We start from the raw sequence: 16,333 nt of genomic DNA, 5'->3' as shown, positions 1-16,333 counted from the left end.
GCAAGCTTTTCTTCTGTGGAGGTTACGCCACTTGGCAGGCATCTGAGCACTTATTTGGGCTATTTTTTCAAGCATGAACTAAATAAACTTTAGTGATGCCCAGGGCATAAAACTTGCACAAAGACAATTAAAAGAAACACTTAAAATACTTTCCAATATGTCCCATGAAGTTTTTAAATCTTTTCCCAGGTCTTAAAATTATTTTCCCAAAATCTTTGTTGCTGCAAAATTCTGCCATAAACCTCAGCTCTGTATTATTTCTGTGCCACATTATTATACTGTGATTCAGCATTTAGCTTGTCTGTTTTCACACGAACTCTCTGTCTCCCTTTATCTTAAAAAAATAAATAAAAACAGCTCTATGACTTTCTGTGTTGAGCATTTAAAACATTTTTAACAAGACCACAGAGGGTTAATTTTTTTTAAGAAATAAAGGGCACCAGATGGCCGCTTTGTAAATCATTACTCACAAATCACACGATAACACACGCCGTCTGTCAATTTTATGTATTTATTAACACAAAAATCAACCGGAGATGTGTTAACGGTTAATTAGCATCATCTAACAGTTACTAGCTGGAGGTTTTTCCCCTGCCAGCAACTCTGAAAAATGACCTTATAAACTCTTTCGGGGCTTTTCAGTGCTGAGAAATGTGTGGGGGGAAGGGGTGTGCTTTTTTTTTTCTCCTTCTGTTTGCCTCATTCCCAAACCCAGTGGCCCCCTGATATTCCCAAACGCCCTGTCCAGGATGTATTAAATAAAGGGTGAAGAGGGGACATTCTTGAAATTTGTCCACGAGGAATTTTAAGAGGTTGTTGGAAAAAAAGGGTTTTCCCAATGTTTCTATGTTTATCTCTTATACTGTACTCACACTCTTTGTGGCACACCCATGTTGGCAGCCTTAAAGATTCAGTCTTATTGACCTTGACTGGCAAAACAATATAGCTGCTTTGAGAACAGTTAGTTCTCCGTTATCAGTGCAAACCATAAGGATTGTGCCTCACCCTAAAGGAAATGAAAGCATCAACACTGCAGTTTGCATCCTCCTTTACATTAATGTATAACCCTGAACCCTGGCTGGTAATTACTTTTAAAAAATGACTTTGAGTAGATAATAGCAGATTTGACACTCTGATAAAATCCTTATGTTGCAGGAAAAATATTAAGCAACATGCTATAAAGCATATATAGTTGGTCAAACAATTGCAATTGTTTCCTGCTCTGTGGCGGCAATAAGACACGTCTGACAGGATGTTGTGCTGAGCTTCTCACAACACAAGACAAAGCTGACACAACATTAGGATCTTACACGAAGAGCAAGAGATGTTGAACTGTGACGTAAAAATCTTTAATCTGTGATGTGCTTTACCTTAAAGCGTTAAAGACGCAGAACTCAGTCTTCACAAAAATGTGAAAAACTGCAGTGGAAGGGACTTTTCTGAGGTCAATTGTTCCCGAAAACCTTATCTGAGAATTTTTTCATTGAGGCAAAGTTACCCTAAGCTCTCTCACGACCTCTTTATTTAGATGCCACCAAATAAAAACAAATAAAACACGAAAGCAGCTCGAAATAGATCGCTGACATGGCTGAGAACACAGGAAAACAAATCCCAATTTTGTGAGGCCATGAACACAACCTTGACAAAATGTTCCGGTCCAACCAGAATTCAATAAATCACTTAAAGTCAGTTTTGTGCTGGACAATGGCTTCATTTCCTCTTTTCAGGTCATATCAAACCACAATAATGTGGTTTGGTGCGACTGCACCATCCTTCTGGGAATGGGAGGATTCTCAGTGTGCTGCAGTGTGTCAGGAGCTTTTTCGAGGCGGCTCTAATCTGCAGTCAGAGGGAATCTGCTTGGCAGAAGTAACAGCTGGCAGTCACGGTGGTATTTTCCAGCAGCAAAGGTTACAGAGATCAGTGTGCACAACATGTTGCACCATCCTTTGATCGGTCTCCAGCTGCAAGGACCGTGATAGTTCTCACGGGATCAAATAATACTAATATTAAACGCCAGTCTTGGCAAGTGCTGAAACATACAGTGATCTGTTAATCAGGTGTTCACTTCCATATCAAACACCAGGATTAACTGGAACAATATTTTTATTTTGGCTGCTCTGGAGGGCGAAGACAATTAGTTTTCTATCATTTTGGGGGGGCCTTAAACACTTAAGGACATATTTTGTGTTCTTTGTTTTCTGTCTGTTTACATTGCCCATTGTTCTGTTAGGGTTCATAACTTGGCACAGCCTTGTAATTTTAATACTGTGTGATGTCAAAGTAATAGGGCACTAGTAGTAAAAGTGACAGGTCAAACCCCATTAAAAACTCGTATAACATCATGAAAATCCTTCACCTGAACGTAGGTTTTAAGACCTGACTTGGAAGTGACCGACTCCGCAAGCCTGACTTTAGTCCAGCAGGTTCTTCCAACAGCCTCATGTCCTGTCTGTTCTGTATTAGTTTCATCCAGGCACCTGTAACAGAGAAAAGACCTCGAGGCACATACTGGTGCATAATGTGCATATGGTGCTAAGAGGTCAGAGATGTAGCTGGGAGCAGAGCCATTAAAAGAAATCAATAAAAGCTTAAAATCGATTCTAAAAAAATCCCAAACGAGAGTGATGTGATCCCGCCTCGTTAGTCCAGCTAAAAGCCTGGCAGCTCACATCTCTACAGTCTGCAGTGGCTTAAGAGTTTTTGTGAAGGCAAGCACAAAGAAAGTTGCAGTGTCTTTAAACGTTAAACTAGAGCGTATTTGTAAAATATTTCCAAAATAATGAAAGAAAACGTGACGTGTTTAGTTCATGATGTGATGTTCAAAGATTAGGTCCCCCGTCGAACTGGAGATTTGAGATGTTTGAAATTTTCCAGCACGGATCGAGCGGACTGCAGAATGTGTTCAGCCATGATCCGAGACCAAATCACAACAGTTACAGCAACTTCATGCTTTTTTTGTTTTCGCCCCAGACCTCTCACAGTCCAAAGACCAGGATGTTAGGTTAATTTATGTTTCTGTATTGGCCTTTAGTGTGGCTGTGAGTGGCTGGTGTGACTGGCGATACGTGCAGGGTATACTTGGAACCAGTTCAACCCCCCTGAGTTCTTGAATTTGAAATGTGGTAAGGAAAATGGATGGATGGAATAAAAACATCAGCTACTGTTGTTTCAGCATTATTAGAGCTGAATTTGTACAAACAAACTGGATGTTGACCAATAAAAATTCAGACACTGCAGTCCTGAAATGGCTAAGCTACGTGAAGTAATGTGAAAACCACAATAATGGAAACTTTCGACTTCCAACTACTTAAATAACCACATTTATTCAGTCCTGAACAAAAATGTTCCTCTACTTTTTGAAAACAGATGCTGTAGCATAACAAGAGTCACTGATACGAGAGCCTCAAAAATGACCCGAAACCCACTCAGAAGTCAAAGTTTTTACACACATGAGCAGTCCAACGCTTACGTCTGGGACAATCTGGTTGGGCTAAATTCCTAAACGATCTTGTATCATTTTAATCAGGCCAAAGCCACATGATAACTTGCCAGTTGTTAGTTCCCTGCTGCCCTCGGTCACTCTGAGAACCTTTTTTTGACTGTGGTCAGTTTGGCGAATGCTCCAAATACCAAAACCACGACACTGAAATGCCTGCATACAGTCCAAATATTTCACCAAATAACGTTTCCATGATACATAATCAGCATGACGGCCGTGATGTCTTCTGGCAGACACTTTTTACGTGTTTTTGGGAATCACTCTGATTCATCTTCATTCTTGTGTCCATATTAAGCTCAGGATTGAGGATGCACAAGAGGAGCTCGTACAGCTGTGCTGTGTATTTTTGGAAGCATGTGCAATTTTTGTTATTTTAGCTGTGTGCCAAAACTAGTTCAAGTTACGGGTGTGTGATGAATATGGGCCTAAAGTGCAAAGCTTTAGCTTTAATTTCAGGGGCTGAACAAAAGAAGATGGCATGAACATTAACACTAACATTTATATAATTTTAAAAACATGGGAGCACTGTGCCAAATGTAAATAAAAACAGAAAGCAATGATTTGTAAATCTCATAAACACATTAGAACATAGGAAACATATCAATTTCTTATTTGAATGACAACCTGTAAACATCTGGGAACTGAGGAGAGCAGCTGCAGGACTTTTGGGAGAGAAATATTGTCTCGTTTTTGTCTGACACAGGATTCCAGCTACTCAGCAGTCCTACATCTTCCTTGTCCAAATGATCCAAATGTTTTCAGTTGGTGAAAAGTCTGGACTGAAAAAAGAAGAAGAAGAAGAAGAAGAAAAAGAAAAAGAAGAATATGTTGAACTTTATGCGCCGCTACTCCTCTCTTGAGCACTGATGGTGCCTTTCCAAGCTCCCAGTTCCAGAAGCACTGATGCACCCACATACCATAAGAAGTGCAGGCCGCTGAACTGAGTGCTGAGCCAGTTTGCCCCTCTCAGTTTTGGTCCAGAGGATGTGGCGTCCAAGACTTCCAAAAAGGAATTTCAAATTTCAATTCTTCTGACCACAGAACAGCTTTCTACTTTCTCTCAGTCCATTCTAAATGAGCTTTGGCCCAGAGAGGATGGCAGTGTTTCAGGATCACGTTCACACGCTGTTTCTTGTTTGCATGATGGAGATTTAACCTGCATTTGCGGATGCCACGGTGAACTGTGCTTACAGACAATAATGTCTGGAAGTGACTGCGCGGTTATTTCGATCTTGTCTGTTTTTAATGCAGTACCATCTGAGAACCTGAAGATCACGGGCATCCAGAATTGATTTTTGGTCTTGTAAATGGCACACAATCTTTTAATGATAGTATGCACTGTAGCTGATTTTAGGTTGAAGAATATTATTCCTTTTTTTTTTTTTTTTTTTTTAACAATTTATAGACTCTGGGTTTTTTTGTATGTTGATGAATCTCTGCTCATCTTTAATTCAAGTTAAATTTTCAATTAAATTTTATTTATACAGCACCAAATCATAACAGCAGTCGCCTCAAGGCGCTTTATATTGTAAGGTAGACCCTACAATAATACATATAGAGAAAAACCCAACAATCAAATGACCCCCTATGAGCAAGCACTTTGGCGACAGTGGGAAGGAAAAACTCCCTTTTAACAGGAAGAAACCTCCAGCAGAACCAGACTGAGGGAGGGGCGGCCATCTGCTGCGACCGGTTGGGGTGAGAGAAGAAAAACAGGATAAAGACATGCTGTGGAAGAGAGACAGAGATTAATAACAAGTATGATTCAATGCAGAGAGGTCTGTTAACACATAGTGAGTGACAAAAAAGGAGACTGAAAAGGAAAAACGCAATGCATCATGGGAGTCCCCCGGCAGCCTATGTGTATTGCAGCATAACTAAGGGAGGATTCAGGGTCACCTGGTCCAGCCCTAATTATATGCTTTAGCAAAAAGGAAAGTTTTAAGCCTAATCTTAAAAGTAGAGATAGTGTCTGTCTCCCGAGTCCAAACTGGAAGCTGGTTCCACAGAAGACGGGCCTGAAAACTGAAGGCTCTGCCTCCCATTCTACTTTTAAATACTCTAGGAACAACAAGTAGGCCTGCAGAGCAAAGTGCTCTAATAGGGTGATATGGTACTACAAGGTCATTAAGATAAGATGGGGCCTGATTATTTAAGACCTTGTATGTGAGGAGCAGGATTTTGAATTCAATTCTGGACTTAACAGGAAGCCAATGAAGGGAAGCCAAAACAGGAGAAATATACTCTCTCTTTCTAGTCCTTGTCAGTACTCTTGCTGCAGCATTTTGGATTAGCTGAAGGCTTTTCAGAGTTTTTAGGACATCCTGATAATAATGAATTACAGTAGTCCAGCCTAGAAGTAATAAATGCACGAACTAGTTTTTCAGCGTCACTCTGAGACAGGATATTTCTAATTTTAGAGATGTTGCGCAAATGGAGGAAAGCAGTCTTACATTTTTGTTTAATATGTGCGTTGAAGGACATGTCCTGGTCAAAAATGACTCCAAGGTTCCTCACAGCGTTACTGGCGGCCAAGGTAATGCCATCCAGAGTAAGAAGGGCCGAGTACAATAACCTCAGTTTTATCTAAATTAAGGAGCAGAAAGTTAGCGGCCATCCAGGTCTTTAAGACATTCCTGCAGTTTAACTAATTGGTGTGTGTTATCTGGCTTCATAGATAATGTATTACTTCTGAGAAACTTTTTCATCATAAGATGTGGTTTACTTTTGCCATTTTATAATAACTAAACAGGTTAAAAATGGAGATATTCATTCCAAGGGGGGCATTTTCATTTGGAAAATGTTTCTGGAAAACAGAGAAAGGATTTGTGAACAATTCACCAAAGCACCTGGTGAATACTGTATGTGTGCTGATACTCAGACTCTGAATTAAACACTTGAGAACTGCTGGGCTTGTGTGGCACTGGGACACAGAAGTTCGGTCTTTATCCTCAGTGTTTATAAAGTGTTAAGAGTTTCGGCTTCTCCACTTGCAGATAAGATGGGGATAAATCCTCATCCTTCTCTCTGCTCCTGCCTCCACACTCAGCTCCACCAGTATCTCCTTTATTACCTCAGCACAACACTGCAAACAGCCCTGATGTCAATCTGAAATGATCACCAAGCCAAAAAACAACTGCCACACCTTCTCACACCAATTTCCACGCTAAATTATCCTCCACCAGTCACGGTCCCCTATTGAGAAAACATAAGTTATGACACGCTTGGTGAGGAAATGTATCAAATTTGAGTCTTGGCAACGACAAAATAGTTGTAAATTATAACTTCACACTGTATTTAACTCCAGACCTCCGCCCCCCTCCTCCGCCTGCTGCTCCACTCTCTGAAGGTCCTCCCTTCTATTTGCCCGCTGCAAAAAATAACCAACAGCTCACTGGAGCTGGAGCTCGGATCTCGAGTGTATTTATCAAACTAAATGAGTAAAGAAATGACCGAGACAGAGTGATTTAAAGAAAATGAAACAATAAATAATAAAACGTGATGCCTTTCAGAGCAGCTCTCGGATGACTTGTGCGGAAGGACTTTCTTTACAGCGTGTCTCTGCCCCTTTCTGCATCATTTGCCTCTCCACGCTGCGCCGCCACTCCTCTCTTTCACTCTGTACAGTTTTTCAGGAGGACCAGTTCCTGTCAGACTCCTTTCACACACACGCACACACGCACACACACCTCAGCGCGGACATCTGCAGCACCGACCGATAGTCATGGCTTTACCGGACACTGCCCCTCTGCTCGTGGGACTACTGCTCCTCTTTCATGCTTTTGGAGGTGAGGAACCAAGGCATAGTTATCACAGCTGTATGGGATATTTGTCGTACATGCAAATGTGTTTTTTTTTTTCTTCATGTAAGACAGAAAGGAAATCAACTAAGATGTTTGTCAGTAAAGCACCAGCTGTTAAACTGCAGTTTGGGTTCTGTGGAAATCCATCAGAGAAACCTTCCAAAGAGATTTTAGGAAGCTGAAAAAGTTGCAGCGCAGAAACTTTACTTTCTTGCAGGGCTCCTCATATCGTCTTTTCTTCCAGTTGCAGAGATGTGACGCTGCACAGCCTCCTTCTTTTTGCTTACATTACATTTGGCTAAAAGTAATAAGTCCTTCACACACTTGAGTTGTTGTAACCTGGTTGCAAAGTTTCACATCCCTGATCTTTTGAAAGTCCATACAGAAAGTGCATTTTAGCACAGCTGCATGGCTATAATGGTGCAATATGTAGGTGAACTGATTTTCCTGTTAATATATGTTTAAATTCGTGTGTATACATGTATGTATGTATGTGGGTGAATGGTGAGCACAAACACTGACTTTGTGCTCTTGCTGTGAATGAACACGACACTCTTGTCACACCTATACAGTGAATAAAAATCTATTCTTATAATGAGAGATCACGATTTATATCATGTATGAAGCTGTTGTTAGTATGACTTGCTGCTTGCTTCATGTATTTTTAGAGGTGCAGTTGCAGTGAGGTGGCTCTCTGTCTGCTTTCTGTCAGCTCTTGTCTGTTCCCAGCAGTGATCGAGTGGCCCAGTGCCTCCCTGGCAGCGGTGAATGGCTCGGCTGTTTCTCACACAGAAACAAGCAGTCAAACATATCCCTAGCATGAGATACAGCTCTCACCACACTGGTTTATAATTTGACATTTCCATGTCAAAGGGATAGCGTACTTATGGTCAATCGGATTTATTTTGGATCAGTTGTGTGAGAGAACTGTAAAAAGTTGCGAGACCCACAGGGAGGTGCTGATGAATGCTATTTTTAGAGAGCATGAGAGTGTACATTTGTATGTGGTGTCTCTGGAAGTGAGAAAGGGCAGCTATCTGGGCTTTCCACAGTACGGTTTAGGTTTTAGAGACCTTTCTGATATTCCTGTGTTTTTTACTTGTTTGTTTGTACAAGAAAGCTCTAAGTGTGCTTTCCCCTGAACCCTTCCTCTCTGCAAGCCTCTCACTTCCCTCCTTTAGGAATGTGTTGCTCTCTCGTCTACCCCTTTTCACCTTTCCTTGAACGCCGTTTACCTAATGACCTTTCTGTACCTCATCATTGTATTGTGCTGACCTCGTGTTTGACTCCACACCCATTGTTTGTGATCGCTTCAAGCTCTCTGCCCTTATAAAGTCTGTTTCCTGGACTTGCACCTCTCTGACTTTACAAACCTCCAGGAGCCATGCCTGTGCTGGCAGCTCCAATACAATTAAATTGTGCTGATATCTGTTGATAGTAACATGGATGGTGAAAAATAACTGTTGATTCCTGACTATTAATCACAATCATGGATTTATTTTATACAATACCGTAAAATATTGAAAAAAAAGCAGATCATAGATATCTTTTTGCCCAAGCATGAATAAACTAACCGTGTAGGCCATATTTTATTTACTTATTTACGTACTGCACGAGACATGCACAATATGCTTTTGGCCACAACTCTTAATCTTTGATTTCAGGTGTTTTCCCATTATCACAGGTTTATAAAATCAAGAGCCTAACTATGCAGTCTGCTGTTACAAATGTTTCTGCAAGAATGGGTCGTTCTGAGGAGCTCACTGAATTCAACTGTTGTGCTGTAATAGGATGCCACCGTCAAGTCCATTTGTGAAATTCTTTCCCTTCTAGATAATCCACAATCAACTGTAAGTGATATTAATGCAAAGTGGAAATGTTTAGGAACGACAGCAACTCAGCCATGAAGTGGCAGACTATGCAAAGTTACAAAGCAGGATCGCTGAATGTTGGGCCGAGTCGTGTGTAAGAGTTGTGAATGCTAGCATAACATCAGCACAAAATTGTGTGCAGGGAGCTTCGTGGCATCAAGCAGCTCCTGCAGGTGTAATGTGTAGGTCACCCAGTACTTTTGTTCATATAGTGTATAATATGATCAAATTGGTTACTTAACACTGACACACACAATAATACTGACTAGCTAACTGACTGAAATAATGGTAAAGAACTGGATCATATGAAGTCAGAAAGAGCTGATTCACTGTAAGAAGATACTGTAGAAATGTTGTAAATCTAGCTTTCAAAAAATAAGAATTAACACTACCAGTAGCCAAGGAAATAAAGACTTTTTTATGGTAATGTCACAATAACAACATGAAATAGCTTACTTTAGCATGTTGCACAGCTAGTCAACTGCTTGCGCACACGCCGGAGCTGCATCAGAATTTTGAAACTGAGGGATTTTCAGAAACTGTGGAAGCTTTGAAGACAGATTTGAAAGCAGTAAACAAGAACTAGCTGTGAGTTTTGTTTTATCTTCTGTTTATCTGCTTGTCTTTTAGCCTCTATAGGTACAAATATCGCTACAATATGTAAACAATTTTCTAATTAAGTTATTCTCATATTCATATTTTCTTTGAACAGTGATGAAATATTAAGTGTAAATATTTTAAAAACTGTGCAGGTGTAAATTGCATTTCAGGGAACTGAAAACTGAGCTTTTCAGAAACTCAGTTTCTGCATGTGGAGAGAAGAGCAAAGACATGATCTTGCAACTTAAACGATGTGCGCCTTTATCTTCTTTTTTAATGTCAGACTGTGATATTTCTAGGGTTCTGATTGGCTGACATTTTTGAATGATTAGGGCTACATTGCCACCGGTTGCACTAACATGCTCTTAATCAAGCTTGATATCACTTTTTCATGTGAATCTTTTTCAAAACAGAGATTTTTTTTATTGATTTATTTTTTTAAAGAAAGAAAGTGGAAAATCCCTGTTTTAAAAAATACACGTGGACGCAGTCGTGAGAGTCGATCTGTGTTTCAGTGTTAAATCTACACCTTTTGGAAGTAACTGGAAACGCTCTGAAATCTATGCCATAGCTTGCTTTGCACCGCCTTAGAAATGTTGTGTGAAGTTATCAGTTCTTGCAACAGATTTAAATAGTTTACACAGATTCAACAAAGAAGTCTAAACTAAACTTGAATCATAGAGGACCTACTTTAGAGGTTATAATCTGGTGCATTTGAGTTGCTGAGTACACAGTGATGTCTTGTTTGAATGAATGTGCTTATGGAGATGAATGAGTGCCTGTCCTAAAACTCCATCCAATGACATCAGAGAAAAGTTGCAGTTGTTGCTGGATTTTATCTTTGACTCTTGATAAGGAGAGAGTTCGTTTCCTGTGACATCACCTAATCAAGCCAGTTCATGCAGCAGGAAGACCTCTCTCATTTAAAGGTCATCCTTTTCTGCTGCAGCTGAGACGCTGTGCCTCAGTTTCATGCGCTCAAAACAACTTCTGCTCTTCAGTAGAAGAGAGCTGGTCATGTACAATAAACGCCCTTGTTGTGACTTGACCGCAGCATAGAAAATTGAGGCCCAGTAATCTGGCAGAGCATCAGCAGGGTGGAGCACATTGGAAATGGAAGTCTGTAAATTCAGCCTTCTCTGCGAGGACCGTGATTGCTTCATTTCTGTGCATATGGCCAGTTTGTGCAGAGGGACAGGCATTGTATTGTGACATATGGTGCAGTTCGGAGGACCTGGATAGTTTTCTGTTCCTTGCTCCCACTGAGCATTGAATGACTCGTGTTTAATGTCTGAATTTCCTCAGCCATTATTAGTAATTTACAGTAATTTAGTTCTGACATACTATATTGGCAATATATAACACTCCCAATAATTTCAAGCACACCAGCGTCGCATATTATCTTGAAATTTATTTTGGCATACATATTACAACTGATGAAAGAATCACTATCTGTATCAGGGTTGTTGCCTGGAGAAAGTTTGTCATAAGCACATGCTGTCTTATTTTGAGTCTTGAGCTGCACTGTTCCTATGCAACAGACTTATCAGGACACCCCAGAGCAAAGGAGCCATGCACTGCTGGTGCTTGATATGGGCGGTGAGAGTGCAGTATTAAACAACATTAATCCTGCTGAACTTATGGCTGTTAGCAAGAGTGAAAAACAATCTAGATCCTGAAAAAGAAATCATGCAAACAGTAACTTTAAAATGAATATTAGTTTTCAGAGTATTAATGCACAGGGAAATTTTATAGTAAGACATTATATATAATATCCGCTGGAATATTCTGCTGAAGATTTCTTCCTGTTAAACTGGAGTTTTTCCTTCCTACTGTCACCAAAGTGCTCCCTCATAGGGGGTCATGTCATTGTTGGGGTTTTCTAGGTTTTGTTTGTATCATTTTAAGGGTCTTTACCTTATAATATAATGCGCCTTGAGGCAACTGTTATTTGGTGCTATATAAATAAAATAAAATTGAATTCCCTCAAAGACCAGAACATGCAATGCTCAGAGAAATTGCAACAAACCCCCAAGAGCTACATTTTAGACTCTAAAGGCCTCAGTTAGCATGCCAAATGATCAAATGAAGTTCATGACAGTACAGTTAGAAAAAGGCTGAACAAGTATGGCTTGTTTGGAAGAGTTGCTAGAAGACAGTCTCTTCTCTCTAATAAGAAGATGGCAGGATGGCTGAAAAGTTGCATCTGAACGAACCACAAGACTTCTGGAACAATGCAGTTTGGACACACAAGGCCAAAGTTTGATCATGATACACAGCGCCATGTTTTGTAAATACTAGACACGGCATATCAGCTCAAACAACTCATACCAACTGTCAAGCACAGTGGTGGAGGGGTGATGGTTTGGAATTGTTTAGCAGCCAAAGGACCTGGCAACCTTACAGTCATTGAGTGGATTATAAATCCCTCTGTATACTACAGTTTTCTAGAGTCAAATGTAAGGCCATCTGTCCATCGGAGTCCAAAGTTTGGCTGACATTGGTTCATGCAACAGAACAAAGATCTACAACATTCTGGCTGAAAAAGAAAAGACTGAAGGTGCTGCGATGGCCAAATGCTGTGGTGGGAGCTGTGCATAAAAGAAAGCCCCCAAAACCTCAATGAACTAAAGAAGAATGATTAAAAATTCCTCCACAACAATGTTAGAGTCCGATAAACCTAATGTTGTTGAATCATGGCGTGTATTCATCTTTACTGTTCTTTAGCTGAACCCTTGAGTTATTTTTATGCAAAGTTCAAGAAACAAAATGCATCCACCTTTGATTCTTCGGTGATATTTGTTGGGGTGTAAGCAGTAGCTGATAAACATGACTGTCTATCTCACACCTTTAGGACTTTTTCTTAATGCTTCACTGCATTTTACCATGTCAGTGGGTCTGTTGTTTCCTTTTTTTTTTTTTTTTTTACTTTCGTTTGAAACGCAGAAGTAAAAATATATAGAAATCTTGTGCTACCTTGTAGAGTAACTCAGACAGCAGTTTCCATTTGTGGCCACAGCTGTTGCACTTGAGCAAACTTTTAATACTTTGGCTTTCAGGCGGTGTTAGTAGTAACATGTAGTGCTTGGTGTAAGAGTCAGAAATGTTTTGTTTTCAAGTGTTTCTACGGATCCTGTGTTGATCCGGTGCAGTATTTCCCCGCTGAGCAATATAATGGGTTGAAGATGTGCACTTGGGAACCTGAATTGTTGAAGCAAAAGGTTTCCTTTTACTGTTTGATCTTCCTATTGATGGGAATAACATCCATTATCACCATTACTTGGGTCAATATAGCAAACCAGCGATGGTGAGGGTGGGGGCCTGTTACTGGTGGAGAAAGCTCCCAGGACTTTGTGCTGTTGTCATCGGGACCATTTTGTGTGTGCTCCTGAGTAGCAGCAAATGATTGTTTGTATAATGTAGCTCCAGCAAAGAAACGTTCTGCAATCCAGCCTTGTTGAATGATATCTTAATATCAACAGTTTTTGTTTCCAGAGTGAGCGGTTTAACTTGTGTTTAGTGTGAGAAGCGAAGGGAAGGAAGCAGATATTCGGCTTTGTTCAGGCTCGGCGTATCAGAACAGGATACAATATAACTTTCTGTCAACATTTTCCCTCAAACAAGAATGCTTTTTTTTCCCCTTTTGGAAAATAAGTCTGTAATTAAAGTGATTTCACAACTTCTACTGGTGGATTAATGTTAGAAAGCTCAAACGTGCACATTTTCAAAGATTCTTGCAACTTTTTATGTTTTATTTTTATCACATGTGGGGTTTATAAGAAACACACCTTCAGCTATGCCACGCAGAAGGCCTCATAACTCAGCATCGGCCTCATCTGCAGATGTGCAATGAAGCATTTCATGGGATAGCGATGATGTACCCTGATGTATGGCTCTATATTTGGCTGCGGGGCAAATCCATTCATATCAGGCAGTTTAAAGACCACCTCAGCTAGAACAGCGTTTGAGGAGTCAGCTCTCCTCCAACTATAACCACCTACTGCTGCTCTTATGGGCTTTGAAGTCCAGATCAGACGGACAGCTGCACACACCTGGTCCTGACAACACACTCCTGACTTGGAGACACATATAAACACACATACACAGAGCCTGCGTGCCCTCTCAGGTTAGCTCACTGCTACCACTTAATGACCTGTTGTCATCGTGTCTTATTTTTGTTAAAGCAGGGTTACTATTTCACACGGGTAACACTGAGTCACTGTGCAGCCTGGCTGTCTAAACTCACACCCATGCTGTTTTTAAGCTTTGCAGTTCTTGTTCACTATCTCTATCTAGCTCAGGCCTTAATTACTTTAGTGTTATAAACATAAAACTGTCCCTGGGGCAGACTGAAGACATCCTGAAGTGAGCAAACCACTTTTCATTAAGCGGTGAGAAAAGATTAGCTGTTTGTCCTTAAAAGGTTTGTGCTGATACCTCTGCTAACCCTATTGGTATTAAAAAGTAACCCGGTAGTTTCTAATTCTTTCAACATGCATAAAAGATGGTTAACTGATGTATTCGGTATATGATACGTGCAAAAATATGACATGTGGGCAAAAACTGGGTTGAAAAAATGCCGATCATTTAACTTGATAAGCTGTGACACGTAACACTCGTTTACCACAGGAAATAAACAAGAAGCTGCGTTTCCTTCATAAACTGCATTCTTTTTTTTCACAGAAACAATATCTTACTTTGTAAAATAGGCCTGTTTTATTCACGCATGCTTGCAGCAGTCACAACCGATTAATACATTTGTAATAAAACTAATGTTTTTCTGGAAAAAATCATTTTAGGCTTTGGTAGAATTGCTCATATTCTTGTGACTTCATGTGAAAACGGTATGAATAAGTCAGCGCTGGAAGGTGTTTGAGCTGTGAGACAGCCAGAAACGAAGACAAAACAGAACACGCTTTTCATGAAACCCATATTTGTAGCCTAAACATAAAAACTTTGTAAGTTTGTGTGACTCTTGGAAAGCGTGGGAACTGTAAACTCCTCTGGTATGATTGATCTCTTTCATTTCTTTAAGTGACTTCTGACCTTTTTTATTGCAGTACGAGGGATTGGGTGGCAGCACTTGAAAAGCCTCGGGATGAAGGGTCGTCTTACATCTTTGAGCTTCAGTTTTTTTTGTTTTTTAATTTGCATTCAACTCTGTTGGGAATTAATCTGACCTGTTACACTTTGACTCCAATTTGAGCACTATAGAGCAGTTTATATTGAGGTACTTTTATATAGCATGCCAACTATACGTTAATAACTCATTTATTAACTACTGTTCCTCGTTCTTTCTGTTTTTGAAGCTTCGGCTCTTTACATAATTATGAAATGGCAGAGTGGGGTTTTTCTTGTTTCTTTTTTTTTATCCTTGTTCCACAGAGCTGAGACACGATTGTAATCTCAGACACAATCTCTTATTTCATAGCGTATCAAAGCTTGAAATAAACCCAAAATGTTGTGTGGGGATTTTTAGTGATAAATCTTTTTATCGTGAAATCTCTTAGCCGAAAACATCAACGCTGATTTTTAGATCACTGAAACTTCTGTAGTTATTGAAAGGTGGGGCAAGAAACCAGTGTGCAGCAGTTAAATTGGGATTTGTTTTCAGATTTCATTGAAAACTGTTTAACTTTGATTGAACTATGATTTAGACTGTCTCAACCAGCAGTGCAAACAGTACATTCAAAGTCAACAGTTAATCCTGGAAACACTGTGCTTTCCTTCCCCGCGAGTATGCCATGTGGATTGTTGGTATGTCTCTTTGGCTGACTTTGATGCACAAATGCATCCAATAATAATTGCGGTTTGCATCGGTTTTTATAGCCTCTGGATGTAAACTGGAAGTATCAGCTGTTTGTCTGAGAATAGACGTGGAGAAGAGAAAAGGTCTTAATTGTTGCATTAGTTGTTCTGTCACTCTTCATTAATTATAAGCTCACAGAGAAGGCTTATTAATAGTGTCTGTACGTCAGAAGCATGGAAGCAGCATTATCAGTAAACACATTAGGAGCATTTTGCCAATGAATTTATTAGTTATAGAAATACATTCAGAGAACCCTGTTTTAATTTGACATATCCTAAATACCCCCCAAAAAACACCAGGGCACATAAACATGTATCTATTTATATTTTTCACTGTGCTTTTTCTATATACACTTTTTTTCAGGTAGAGTAGCTCAGCTGTTTTGTAACGCAAACATCTAATCGGCCGATCACGTGGCAGCAACTGAGTGCATTTAGGGATATTGACATTGTAGAGACAATCTGCTGAAGTTCAAAGCGAGCATGAGAATGGGGAGGAAAAGTGATTTAAGTGATTTTGGCTAATTTAGATGTGTCATGGTTGGTGCCAGACAGGCTGGTCTGAGTACGTCTGATCTAGTAATGGTTGTGTGGGATTTTCCCACTCAACCATCTCTAGGGTTTACAGAGAATGGTCTGAAAAAGGGAAAATATCCAGTGAGAGGCACTTCTCTGGGTGAAAATGCCCTGCTGATGTCAGAGGTCAGAGGAGAATTACCAGATCGCTTCGAGCTGATAAGATGCTTCCA

At 40.1% G+C, this 16,333-nt stretch overlaps 1 protein-coding gene across 7 annotated transcripts in view; it reads left to right on the top strand.

The window, feature by feature from the left end:
- Window positions 1–6,926: 6,926 nt before the first annotated feature.
- mcamb (melanoma cell adhesion molecule b) overlaps window positions 6,927–16,333 on the top strand; it is a 47,629-nt gene continuing 38,222 nt past the window's right edge. For 2 of the 7 annotated variants that reach the window (XM_084949776.1, XM_084949774.1), the window contains exon 1: window positions 6,933–7,290. In XM_084949776.1, coding sequence (XP_084805902.1) covers window positions 7,227–7,290 — 64 coding nt within the window. In that variant the 5' untranslated portion in view covers window positions 6,933–7,226. Of the gene's footprint in view, window positions 7,291–16,333 lie in introns of all 7 variants that reach the window. The other 5 variants (XM_084949770.1, XM_084949771.1, XM_084949772.1 and 2 more) reach the window with 5 other exon arrangements.

This window comes from Perissodus microlepis, chromosome 14, assembly GCF_051167445.1.
Source record: "Perissodus microlepis isolate ML-2025 ecotype Zambia chromosome 14, ASM5116744v1, whole genome shotgun sequence".
NCBI lineage: Eukaryota > Metazoa > Chordata > Actinopteri > Cichliformes > Cichlidae > Perissodus > Perissodus microlepis.
Note: the sequence above shows the minus strand (reverse complement) of the source record. Positions and strands in the feature narration are given on the sequence as shown.